The 13165-nt window shown below is 44.4% G+C and overlaps 1 protein-coding gene and 1 long non-coding RNA gene across 3 annotated transcripts in view; both read right to left on the minus strand.

Moving 5' to 3' along the window:
• Positions 1–13165, minus strand: part of LOC136363336 (uncharacterized) — a 303243-nt gene that overhangs the window by 194430 nt on the left and 95648 nt on the right. The gene's annotated exons all lie outside the window — the stretch shown is intronic.
• Positions 1862–10937, minus strand: KLF6 (KLF transcription factor 6). 2 transcript variants are annotated; one of them, XM_066314848.1, is made up of 4 exons: positions 10433–10937; positions 7178–7565; positions 5127–5250; positions 1862–4727 (listed from the first exon to the last, which is right to left on the minus strand). In XM_066314848.1, the coding sequence occupies exons 1-4, from the start codon at positions 10532–10534 to the stop codon at positions 4676–4678; spliced, it is 666 nt and encodes a 221-aa protein (XP_066170945.1). In that variant the 5' UTR covers positions 10535–10937; the 3' UTR covers positions 1862–4675. The 2 variants fall into 2 exon arrangements, with proteins under 2 accessions (XP_066170945.1, XP_066170935.1); XM_066314838.1 differs by having other exon boundaries at positions 6992–7565.

The raw sequence follows: 13165 nt of genomic DNA on the forward strand, positions 1-13165 counted from the left end.
ATACACCCTACTTGCACTGACCACTTGTATGCCTGGATTTTTCACACCCAAGAGGATAAAAAAAAAAAAAAAAAAAAAAAAAAAAAAAATCCAAATGGGTTGTTTTGGGATTTTAACTGTTTCATCTTGATGGTTGCACAAACATGCCATATCTAACCTCTGTGCTAACATGTTAGCTCACAGGCTCTGTCCTCCTTCTCACCTTTCCAACCACAGCTGAAGCTGTTGGAACTTGCAGAAGCTACAAATCCATGTCCATACCTCAGCAACCTGACTTCTTCACCCTCAAATTCACGTCTCTTCCCCTCTGCTCTGCATTTCAAAATCCAGAATTAAGCAAACCTGCAGTAGATGTGTATGTTGAAATGCACTGTTGCTTTCTGCTTTGTAGTTTCCTTGTTGCCCAATAGCTCTGTCAGTAGTCTCTTTTTTCCTGCACACACTGCTGGTTTTTCACTACAATCTCTGAGAATTAAAAAAAAAATAAAAGGCAGGATCTCAATAACATCCTTAACAAAGCAGTTTTCAGGCTTTTTCTTGTTTTGAAAGCTAGAGTATGACACAAGCCAAGATGACACACACCAAATAAACAGGAAAAAAATTGCCAATCCTTGTTCTATATTACACACCCACTGAACATTTTGGGTGGAGAATCTCCAAGGTCAAGCTCAGCTATTTAAAAATATTTCCTTTTCTACGCGAGGAGGCAAAATATCTCAATCCTAAACCTCAGTAGCCTTTTCTATTTCCATTGAAACTAAGTTTCCCAGAAGACATCTGTGTTCCATTGCATGAGACACACTCGTGGTAAAATTTAATGTAACTCTCCCATGGCAGATCGTGAATTTGCCTAAATTGTCATTTCTGCCATGCCCAGTGCAGCCATTATGTCTATTTACTAGCCCACTGCAGGGCTAACTGGGGAAGGTGGCCCTTTTCCACATTTCTTATGCCTCAATCTTTATTGTTTCAGTTCTTCTGCATCGTTTTAGACCATTTCTGAATCATCTAAGTCCATGATATGTTAGTATGAACTGAATTCACGTGTTCAAAGACATGTGAAAGTTTCTTGGCATACAACTTTGTCATTTCACCAGTGTTTTCACGCGATGCTTGAGGGACTTTTAACACCAGCATGAGTGAAGCAGGAGCCACAAGGCAACATCAAACAAGTTCTGCGTGGGTCTCGAGACAGGTGCATGCCAAGCGTGCTTTGAAGAGCCATTGCTCAGAAAGAATGTGGTTCAGAGAGGCTTGTGTTCCACAGGCTGAAGGTCACCACCAGCATGTGGGTCAGGTCAGCCCTAGAGCAGCCTCAGGTGTGTGTCTGCAGCAGGCAGATCTCCTGCAGTCCCTTCCAAGCTCTCCTTCCCACAGCTGCACCTGGAGGTTTTGGGCTTGCTTCCCCATGGAGAGGCAGCTCCAAGATCCGTGCTCTGCAGTCGATGCCAAGGACAGGTGCCTGCCTGCAGCCCAGCCAACACCTTTCTGGCTTTGTCCTTCCCTTTGAATGCCCACTGAACCTCCTTTCCCACACGCCAAACTCATCCCATGCGCATTCACCTCTCCAGAACAAACAATCTGAAATGAAGGTGCAGTCTTGCAGCAACAATCACATTAACTATTTATTCCGCTGAGGCAAACGATGAGTCAAGAGCAGCTTTTCAAAGATGGAAGAACTTCTAGTTTCTACTGCCAAGATTATTTTCCCAACAGGGCTTGTCTTCCACAACGTGACCTGACCCAAAGGTGTTTGCACCCGTGACCAGGTGTGACTCAAGACAAAGCAGCAACAAAGTACTTGACATTGTTTGGTGTGTAGGAGACTTAAGAGAGAAGAAAGATGGAAACAGACACGTGATGCTGATAAGAATTTCTTTTTATGTTATTCCAATAAAAAATACATTCATACAGAAATATAACAATCTTGCAAAAAACAATTTCAAATAAAATCTTGTAAAACAAAATTTTTACAAAAATCTTACAAAGAGATTCTTTAGATAACAGGGTGCTTCAAAAACAAAAAAAGAAATTTCACTAATAGAAACTTTTTCTTCTTAAATTTCAAGCAAAAATGTTTTATTTTTTTTATTTTTCAGCTTGATTGAGGCTCAGTTATCACCTGAACAAAATGTACTTGCTTATTAAGAAAATTACAGGCATTTGACATATGGCACACAGCCCCACCCCATCCACACAAGTCTGATGGTATTTCACAATTGAGACAAGCCAGTGCAAGTATTTTTTGTTTGGGGTTGGTTTGTTTGTTTTTGCTTTTTTTTGTTTGTTTATTTTTGTTTTTAATTTCTTGTTTATAAGAATTACGGCTAAGCCAAGGACAATGCAAACAAGGAGTTAAAAGTACAACAAAACCCAATTGTAAATAGAAATCCATTTTCTGGAAAATTTTGTCTGTTTGGGGGAAGAAAAAAAAAGTGCATTTTCAGGCAATTTAAACCAAAAATGAAATGAGAATGATTTAAGCCTTTGTGTTCCATAGAACCAGATCACTTGCATATACTTTTTTTAAACCACTTATCTACATACATTTCCAGGAAGATATACCAAAATATTAGCAGAGTAAGCAAGACTGATAATTAACAGTAAAAGAAACAGGTCACATGTTTCATTGCATCGACTGTAGTGAGCTGGTTTAAAAAAAAAAAAACAAAACAAAACTGGTTTTGGACAGACTATTCCTACTCTAGGAAAAAACAGTCTTTTTTTTTTAGCTGAACTATGTAAAATTAGAGCTCAACCACCACAACGACTAGCTCACTCACAGGTCCTCCAGTAAGCTGGAAGGCCAAAACCCGAGTGCACTTCTGCACACAGCTAATATTCTTTTAGCATGCCAATATTCGGTTCATATCATTCTTAAATGGCCACAGATACGCTATTCCAGACAACCTAATAACTACAAAACACAGTCAGCAGTCTGAGAAGGACTGAATGCCAACAAAGCCTTTAGCATACCATTAAGCTAAAGGTAAAGCCTCTAAAAATGCTAGATTTTAATTAACTGTATCTTTCATTTCTTTATCTCCTTAATGACCGTATTGCGGGGGGTAAGGGGGAAGAGGAAATACTTTGATGGGCTGTGGCATTTTCTAGCTATGTGTTCTAATTCTTTTCCTTTTAAAAAAAATATTTATATATTATCTATATATATACACACATACACAGACTGTACACACAAATATACATACACAATTATTTTTCTGCCCACTTTTAAAAAAAAAGTAATATAGTTTCTTTCTGTATGACCAACAGATAGCTAGATATATAGATGTGAAACTTGTGCCTTTTAAGCAAATACATCTTTTAATACTTCTGTATCTTTAATATGTATGAAAACTTGACATATTAAGTACAGTTGGGGTGTGTATATACACAGTTGTTGTGCAAGGTCAATATAAAAAAAGTCTCAAGGTGGCAGAACTGGTCAGGTATTCAATTGGCATATGCATTATACTGTAACACAGTCAAATTGTCTAAGTTAAACAAATACTGTACTGACATGAATGACTTTTCTCTATATTTGTCTTTGTGAAGGAGGACCCTGGAAGTAACCTTTTTTTCCCCTCATATTATACATTTGATACAGTACAATGCCAGGTGAAAAGAGAGCCTTAATAAAGCATGCATCACCCATACCCCTGTATAAGACCCCCTGCAAGAGAAGGTCACTTGCATAAGGCACCATTATTAAGGTCAACAGTGCATTAACAGCTAGAAAACCAGAAGTTAGTCCTCAAGGCATAAATAAGAGAAAAATTAGCTGCATGAGAAAAATCAGTTTCTAACCAATAGTGGTTTTATCCACCCAACAAAAAAATTATTCATGTTCCATACATTATGTAACATTAGACCAATTGTATTTTAGCTGCTCTTAACTGGAATCAAAACTGCAGTCCTGATTAAAGAATGGAAAAGCATATAGTTCCCCAGAACCATGCAATAACCTTTGTATTATAATGAAAAGTTATAGTTGTGTTACATTTGTAAATACACAGCTTATACAATGGATTACAAATGAGCTCTGTAGCAAGTAAAACAAGCTACTTGACACATTGCACGTTTAATAGCTGCACCAGACACCTAAAGCTCCTCTCACACAGGAACAGGGAGGTTCCCCATTTCCATTCTGGCATCCTGACTCTTTTTATTCCCCCCTTTCCCCCTCTCAGGTTTTCCCTCTAAAAAGGTGCAGACACCCTCCCCCCACCCCTTGGAAATGATTGGTGGTCGTCCCATCTCATGAGATATTCCTCACATACAAGACATTCAGACTATTTTTTTTCTCTTACAGTTATAAAACAACCACAAGAAAAAAAATGTGCCTCAGCATACAGTCATCAAGAGATCCTCATCGCATACAGTCGCCCAATCATTAACATTCTCAGTGCACATGCTCACGGCAAAGGCTTAGGAGCCACTCAGAAGGTTAGATACCAGTGTATGAGTCCAGGAAACCCCAAACATCACGCACCGTGGTTGCTATGCCGTTCTTACATGACTTATTAGCCCTCAAAAGACCTTCAAGGAAGTGAGGTCCTGGAGGCAACTGGGTAGGGTGCAAAATGGCATGCTTTGGCTGGAACACGCATCCCTCCGCTCAAGGCTCTTCAAACCTTGACGCCTCTTAGCCCGCAGGATTCACCTCTTGACCCATTCAGAGGTGTCTCTTCATGTGAAGGGCCAGGTGGTCAGACCTGGAAAAACACCTGCAAGGCAAGAGCGAGGCCGTGCGTTAGCCCAGGGGACACGCGGGGCTCAGGCACCTCCCCTCGCTCTGCTGCTCCAAACACCGCTGGGGAGGAGGGGGCTGGCATGCCCGGGATGCATGGGAGGACTCAAGGTGTCTGTGGGCCCCCAGGAGCTCTGCAGATGGGTGTAACACTGCAGACTTCTCAATATTCGTCTGCAAGATCAGGCTACAAGCCACTTCCCAGTGACTGGTAAAATGGAAGGGTTTCTCTAGCCTGAATATGCAATAGTTCCTTAAAACTACCAGACACGGTTGTGTTCCCAAATAATTCCTACACAAGTGAAAAGCAGCCCAGACTGGCTTTCCAACAAGCATGAAAAATAACTATTTAAAAGGGTGCATTTCAATCACATACCTGTCACAGTGACTACATTTAAAAGGCTTGGCACCAGTGTGCTTTCTGAAGTGTCTGGTTAATTCATCACTTCTTGCAAAACGCCACTCACACCCTTCCCATGAACATCTGTAAGGCTTTTCCCCTACAAAGAAAGCAGATTACATGTTAGTCATGACTTCATTCAAAGACAGGAGCTATCATTTTCTATGTAAACCTCCCTCACTTCTCCAAAGACAGACAATTTTATTTAACCTATCTGAATGCTTTAGAACATGCAAGCAAAGAAGGCTCACAAAATTCATCCACATGATTCCTACTTATCTTGCTGCAACAGCACATCAAATAATCTCATTCTTACAAAAAATAATAATAATAAAAAAAGAGTGATTAAACAGGCTCCCAGGAAACAAAGGAATCCAGCCCTCTACCATTCCTGTTCCTCTGTAATGGCAGGCTTACTCCCAAACAGGTACCATTCACCTCATAAAGGTGATTAAAGACAGCACAGCTAGGCTCCAAAATGCAATTAGGCTACTGTATTGCATCAAAGTCCTCTGTCACTCACTCATCTGCATAACATGCAACCTCTTTTCTGCTGAGCTACTTATTCTTGGAAAAGCCAGCATACCACTTTGAACACTGCTATTTCAGCATTCAAGAAATACCACTTCCATTCACAGGAACGTTCTCAACCAGACAGCACCAGAACACCATTTCTGCAATACTTCTGAGCCTGACAGCTATTTATGTCTGCTCAACAACCACGGTTTCAGGGAAAATTGTGGTTTTTTTTCTCTTGAAATAATCCTGTTTTATCTAACTTCTGCACGACAATGGGAGCATCCGAGCTTGCTCAGACTTCCCACAAAAGCCACAAAATGCTGAGCTCATGAGTCAAAATAGAATTTTTTCCTTGAATTCTCTTTCCCACATCTTGGGGAAAAAAAAAAAAAAAAAAAAAAGCCAACCATCCATATAGGTGTTTGGATTGGTACACCAAGAACACCACGCCAGTTCCTCGCATTAAGCCATGACTACTGAGCCAAGGCACAGCTCTACACATCTAACTGCTGTCATAAAGAGATGTCAAATAATAATGCTCAAACAAGCACATCAGCAGGCTACTTCAACCATAAAATATTTATAAAAGCCCTGAAGAGTCTATCTTCCTCACTTTCTTTCCTAATAACACACAGGATTGTTATTTTCATTTTTTTATTCAGGTTTCATAACAATAAATGCTGTTGCTCAGTAATTTGGGATCAAATTATACAGTAGATCATACATTTTTAGGTCCAATTGGGCAGATGTGTCAGAAGGAGAACAATACACTGTGGCTTTCCAAGATTTTTTGCTGATAACAATGGCACGCATAAGTGTTAAATGAATTACAAATTTAGCTATACTTACTATAATCAAGGCCTTGGTATGACTGATAAAACAGACCCAATGTGGACTGAAGCATAAAAACAAGCTCTTACAGTACTTAGTAATCTGACTGTTTTTTGGATATACATTCCTTTTTTTCAGCAAAAAAGTCATAGCTCACTTTTCTTTTTAAAATGATTGCCAAGAAAGGCCTGGCACCTATTTTGGCTAGACCTTTTCTCATGAGCACCGTGCGCTGCTGCAGCTTCCCAACCACTGCCTGCTTAGACGAGTGGCTCCTATTTGCCATGACAGCAGCCTAATCCTCCAGCAAGTGCCCTGGCTCACGAAGACAATGAGGAAGTGATGCTGTCCCTGCTGGTAAGCCTCTGCTGCTATTACATCATCCCTCCAAACCTGGGCTACTACCCAGTGATTGAGTAACCTGTGACACCACCACCAAGGGGTATTCCCTACAGTAGCTGCCAGCTCTTAATAAGCATAGGGTTACTAACCTGTATGAGTGCGCTGATGTGCTTTCAGATGTGAACTTTTGGTGTAAACTTTCCTGCAACCGTTAAAATGACACCTGTGAACGCGCCTTCTGCCATCTGGGGAGGTGTCACCGTTGGAGGGTGTACCTTTTTCTGCAGTCTTTCCAGTGGTACCGGTACGGATTTTCCCTGGTGAATGCAACTCACCCGGCGTACAATTCCATATCTGGGAAGAAGGCTCCTTGCTCAGCTCAGGAGACGAAGGGGGAGTGGAAGTGACAGATGAACTCAAGTTCCCTGAACTGGCTAAAACATCACTTATAGGGTCAGAGGTAAACTTTGTTGTGGGCGAGAGCTCCTCAGAGCTGTCTGAAGATTCGCTGCTCACGTCAGAATTCAAACTGTTGGTCTCTAAGTTCTGACTAGCAAGATTGTCCTCTTTTGGGACACATGTGTTCTTCAGTTCAGATTCCTCTTTTTTCTCACGTGCCAGAATAATTTTGGTCCAGAGATCCTCTTGGCTATCAAATTTGATTTCAGATGCAGAAACATAACAGGGTTCACTCTGAAGATATCGTTCCAGCTCCAAACATGTCTAGGTGAAAGAGAAGGAAGAAAAAACGAGAAAAGTTACAGGCCTGCTTAAAAATAAACCAAATTATTTTACACTTCAAAAAGCATGCAGGAATGTAGCACATTCGATTTGAGGTTTCTAGGTTCAAAACAAATTAAAGGCTCCTCAAGCCGTAACTAGGTGACTGTTACGATGAAAAGAAATCAGTTTTTGAGACCTGGGCAGGAGTTCAAACACACAGCTGAAGGTGCAAGTCAGCTTTGGTATCCAAAATAGCATTCTAATGACTCAGTTAAATTATCATCACTCTCATCATAAAATCTGTGTTTTCAGCAGGCTGGTGTTGAAAAAGACCATAAAGAACCACAAGATAAAACTACACTTCACTCTTGCACCTCGTCTAATTTCAAGTTGTTTTGTATCTTTCTCACACGAACACGAGGCTGAAAAGACCCAACTGAACACAATGCACTCTGACACCCAGTCAAAACCCAAACCCTGTGTCAGAAAACAAAGCCACATTTCAGCATGGCTGCAGAGCTGCCGGCCTGTCTTCTGGGGACATCAATGGAGCAGCAGACATCCTCCCATTTCCTGTGCATGAGAACACAGCACACTCGACTTTCAAAGAATGTCATTTCCAAGCACACTGGCATGCACACCACAGAACTCAAAACTGCTCCCATGCGTGTTCAGGGGAACATGGAGAACTTCAACAACAGAGGAAACGGGAGGAAAAGTTCCAGAATAGAAATGTCCTGTTCTATAGGATGCAAGATGGGAAATTACTCTGAGGTCCTGCTGGGAGTCCCACAATGAACAAGAACTTTATCTACTGGCCAAGAGTGCAACTGTATGAGTCATCTCTTTCTTTCTTTCACGCAATGCCAAAGGAGACTTCCTTTTAAAACCATGACCATCTGCCAAGAAAGTACTCTGTAAATGTACATGTAACAGTACATGGACAACTTCCCTCAAACCACATTCCCCTCGACTCCATGAAAGAAAACAAAACAAAAAACAAAACCACCCTAAATGGGGTGAAACTGTGGGTTTCAATTTCATTTCACCCCTGCTGACTTTCTAGCCATTTTTCAGAGAATAGGGAAAAAAAAAAAAAAAAAAAAAGGGAAAAAAAATAATAAAAAAAAAGAATGTGAACTGTTATGGCAACAAGCTGATGTTTCGGGATTATTCTTTCCACTATAGGAAATGATCCATATGGAAGCTTTACACAGAAAACGGACACACCAAGTTTCCAAACCAAACACTACTTATTTTAGCAAGATCATCTTTTCCGAGGCCGGTATAGCAAAACCCGGTCCCAAATGCCACACATTCCCCTCACAGCCCCTTTCCATCTGCCCACGAGCAGAGCCGCCATGGGAGCAGCCTCCTTTCTCCCCCAGCACTGCTCCAGTAAACTGGGTCACATGCTCCGGTCAGGCTCGGAGTGTAGGCAAAATCGGACAGAAAAATCAGAACCACAAACAAGCCCCAAACCAAACCCACTGTTGCACACGGTATTTATGTATTTGCCTATAATTAGGGAACTGGGTTGCAATGCTGTTAAAAAACAAAAAGGGTTTCTACAGGGACAGCACAATAGTGCTTTGATTTTCCGTGAAAACAAGCAAAAAAAGCATTTATTAAGATCTTGTTAAACTTTCATATTCCCGGCTAATTTAAATTCCTCATTAGGTAGATTAGTAATGGGGAGCAGAGTGAAGCTCTGCGAGTTTAAATGCCTCTGAAGGCTACTGGGAACGAGGGCTGGCGCTTCGCCAAGAGCCCGAATGCCTGAAGGAAACTACTTAGCTCCATTTCAATCACGTACTATGGAGCTGCCGCTCTGAAAGGGGAACGGGGGGGAGGGAGCGGGGAAAAAAAAAAAAAAAAAAAAAAATTGTCATTGCATACAATTAGCAGGCTTGTGAAGGTTGTAACACTTTGCATTTCAACCTTCTGGGAAAGGCTCCCTCGTCCTTCTGCAAAGCCAGCAGGTAGCTGATCCGGTGACCGGGCTGAGCAGCGCCCGCCGGGCAGCGAGCCCCGCGGGGCTGTCAGACCCTGCCATCCCGCTGCTCCGATCCCGGCGAGGAGAGAAACGGGGGGAAAAATGGCCAAAAAAAGATGTCCATTAAAGGGAAGAAAGCTCCGTTCTTCTCCCTTCCCGGCCACGGCAATTAGCACAAGGGGATCGCTGTCATATGACTGACAACTCACGGGCTCGACAAAGCTCCCTGCGCTGGGAACAGCCACGCTCTGTACATGTACATACACATGCACACACACAGACGTGTGTACCGACACTCCTGGAGGGCTTTTTCCCCGTCTTCGCCAGGAACAAAAACAGTAATAATATACATTTGCAGAAAAAAATAAATAAAACAAAACAAAAACACACCAGAAAAAAAAAAAATCATAAACCCACAGCACAGGGCGCAAAGCAGCCCTTGGCCAAGGCAGAGAGCTCGGATGACAAGACCCAGCTGTGGAGTCTGGACCTGGTACAAGCGCAAAACTTTTGCCAGGACTCGGTGTGGAGCGAGCGGCGGCTCTGCGCGGCTGCGGAGCGGAGCGGGCGCTGACAGCCCCCGGCAGCGCCCGCGGTAAACAAGGAGAGACGGGGATGCGCAGCTCCTTCCATCCGCCTCGGGACTGTTCCCCCCAGACAGCCGTCTGCTCAAAGCCGAAACACCTGCTTCAAAACATCGCTACACATTTGTGCTGAATTCTCCCCAAACTCCTCGCTGACACTTGGGCTTGATTTTTTTTTTTTGCCTTTTTTTTTTTTTCTTTTTCTTTCTTAAATCCGCTCATCCTTTAATACGGCTTTAAAAAAAAAAATCCCCGACAACAACAACAACATCGACATCCTCGTTTACCTGTTGCCAATATTCCTCCAGGGACGGCAAGGCTGAGAAGTAACCCGTGTCGTGCACAATCTGGAGTTCCTGGAAGATGCTGCACATTGGGAGAACATCCATGTCTCAAGTTGCAACAACAAAGTCAGTGCTGGTTACCAAAAATACAGATGCCTCCTTTATGTGCAGGGGTTGCGGGGTGTGTGCGGGGGGGTGTTAACCTCTGCTCTCAGTTTCCAAGTCCCCCCCCCCCTTTCCTCCAGAGATGAAAAAAAAAAGAATAAAAAAAATTTGTATATATAGAGATATATATTAATTCCTTGAGGAGCTCGGGGAGGAAAAAAGACCCAAAGTTTCATGCAAAGTTTAATCGCACAGCAGGGCAGGACGTCTCCCGGGGCGGGCGCGCGGCTGTCCCCCCTCCCGCGGCCGGCGGACCTGGCGCAGGAGCGGCCCCAATATTTGCAAACACGGCGCGGACTCTGCGAGCGGAGCCCCCCGCAAAACTTCCCTATTCAAAGCTCTGCCCGGCCGCGCCGCCGCCCCGCCCCCGCGCCCGCCCCCGCCCCGCGTGATCCCGGCGCGCCGCCCGCCGCCGCCGCCCAATCCCCGCCGCGCGCCCCGCGACCCGCGTGCCGATGACGTCAGAGCCGCCCAATCGCCGCGCGGCAGACATCGCGGCTCCTCCTGGCGTGACCGAGCCCGGCCGTGACGGCTCCCGCCATTGGCCCGATTCGAAATTCGCCCCCTCCTGATTGGCCGGCTCGGCGGCAGGCTATTTTAGCAGGGTATATAAAGCGGGGAAGCAGCGGCTGCTTTTTTCCGAAGGGGCGGTGTGCGCGCGCGGGGCGGCCGCGCGGGGGAGGGGAGCGGCGAGCGCGCGGCGCTGCTGGCGGCGGCCGCGGGGGGCGCTGCGGAGCCGGGCCGGGGCCGCGCCGGGCCTGAGCACGGGTGTCCCGTGGTGTCCCCGCTGGCCGGGGTGACCGGGACCCCCTGGGCCTGAGCACGGGTGTCCCGGCTGGCCGGGGTGACCGGGACCCCCTGGGCCTGACCACGGGTGTCCCGTGGTGTCCCGGCTGGCCGGGTAACCGGGACCCCCCGGGCCTGAGCAGGGGTGTCCCGGCTGGCCGGGGTGACCGGGACCCCCCCCGGGCCTGAGCAGGGGTGTCCCGTGGTGTCCCGTCTGGCCGGGGTAACCGTGACCCCCCGGGCCTGAGCAGGGGTGTCCCGTCTGGCCGGGGTAACCGGGACCCCCCCACAGCCCCTTCCCCGTGAGGCTGCCAAGCAGCACCCACAGGCTCTGCGGGTCCCCTGGGTTGCGCTTTCCCGTGAGCGGAAGGGTTTGATGTTTCTGTCCTTTATTCATGCCCCTCAGTGACACCTCGGAGCGGGAGCTGGGGCCCAAAGCGGACCTGTAGGACGGTCCTGGATCTTTGCATGGAAGAACACCGCAGCGGGTGCTCCGGGCCAGCACCATCTGACGCTGCTTCTCCCAGTTCCACCTAAACGTAGATAGTTATTTGTGTTGATGGAGCGTCAGCTTTTTTAAGACTAGACTTGTCAATGATATGAATGTCTGAATATAATTTAAGAAACTGTGGTCATTAGCTTTCAAAAGGAGTGTCCAGTACATGGAACAAACTGTCCTAATGTGGGAGGTTTTTTTATTAAAGGACTTCTAATTTTCTGCTGATGTTTCCATCGTAATCTCAGTTTTATTCTTTCCATTTCTCCACTTTTCTCTGTATCTGTTGCTGGTTGCCTACAAATAGTAATTGAAGTGTTTAATGTGTATTTCTTCTGCCTACTGTCTTCTGTGAGCTGGTGATTGCAAGTGTGACAATGTCAGTCTAACTTTCCATGCCTGGGCCCCCCATAAACTATTAATATGCTTATTCCTCAAACAATTGATGTTCATGGTTGGTTTTCCTGTATCTATGAAAAAAAAAAAAAAGTATAAGGTCAATCAGAGCATTATTTTATGTTTAGAAAAACAAGGCAATGCTGAAAACACAGAGTATCTAAATCCAGATAATTATGCACACTTGGTTGAATCAGTAATTCTTTACTTGGTTTCACATGGCCAAACACATAAATATATATCCAAAATTACCTTGCAGGCAACAGATAGTGCAGGTAGTTTTGTGTCTGCTTGTGGCCAAAACTAGATCCTTTTTCTGAAGAAAACTGCAGAAGGAAAAAAATGAAGGGCGCTCTTAAGTAGATGAATTATACACCTTATTTGAGCCTACTTTTAGTTCTGTGGAGTAAAATATGCGGTGTGGGCTCCAGTCAAATATAACCTGGTAACATAACTCTGGGAATCATTAGTGTTTTTTTTACCTGACCAGCTCCCTGTTTAGACAAGATTTTATTTTCAAACATAGTGACAGTAAATGCAACTATCCACTCTTTCTATTTCACACTTGCCCCCTTTTTAGGTGTGTGTCATGTCAGAGAAATCTGGGCTTGTCAGAAGCTGGATGAGGTTGACTCTGCCCACGAGGAGTTTGAGTCATAAGGATCTTCTTTTGTATTTCCCAGTGAAGGACAACTGGAAATAGCAGATGTAAATTGATGGATGCAAAGGTCCTTAAATGAAATGCCTCTTTAATAAGTTAAATTTTCTGCACTGCTGTCAGTCTGTGATTGGTTGAGTGGGATGAAGAATCCTACTGCAAGAAAAAATGAATCGCATCAAAGAAAACTATGGTACAGATGTGACTATTGTGCAGTAAAAACTGTTTAAGTTAT

Source organism: Sylvia atricapilla, chromosome 1, assembly GCF_009819655.1.
Source record: "Sylvia atricapilla isolate bSylAtr1 chromosome 1, bSylAtr1.pri, whole genome shotgun sequence".
NCBI classification, from domain to species: Eukaryota; Metazoa; Chordata; class Aves; order Passeriformes; family Sylviidae; genus Sylvia; species Sylvia atricapilla.

What these genes read in the sequence shown, in the direction of transcription:
- KLF6 (XM_066314838.1), bottom strand. Translation starts at nt 10,534, where the DNA reads ATGGATGTTCTCCCAATGTGCAGCATCTTCCAGGAACTCCAGATTGTG. An exon ending in TGGAGGAATATTGGCAACAG is followed by an intron (nt 7,566 to 10,432) that starts GTAAACGAGGAT and finishes TCTTTCACCTAG; the next exon opens with ACATGTTTGGAGCTGGAACG. An exon ending in ACATCAGCGCACTCATACAG is followed by an intron (nt 5,251 to 6,991) that starts GTTAGTAACCCT and finishes CTTTCTTTGTAG; the next exon opens with GGGAAAAGCCTTACAGATGT.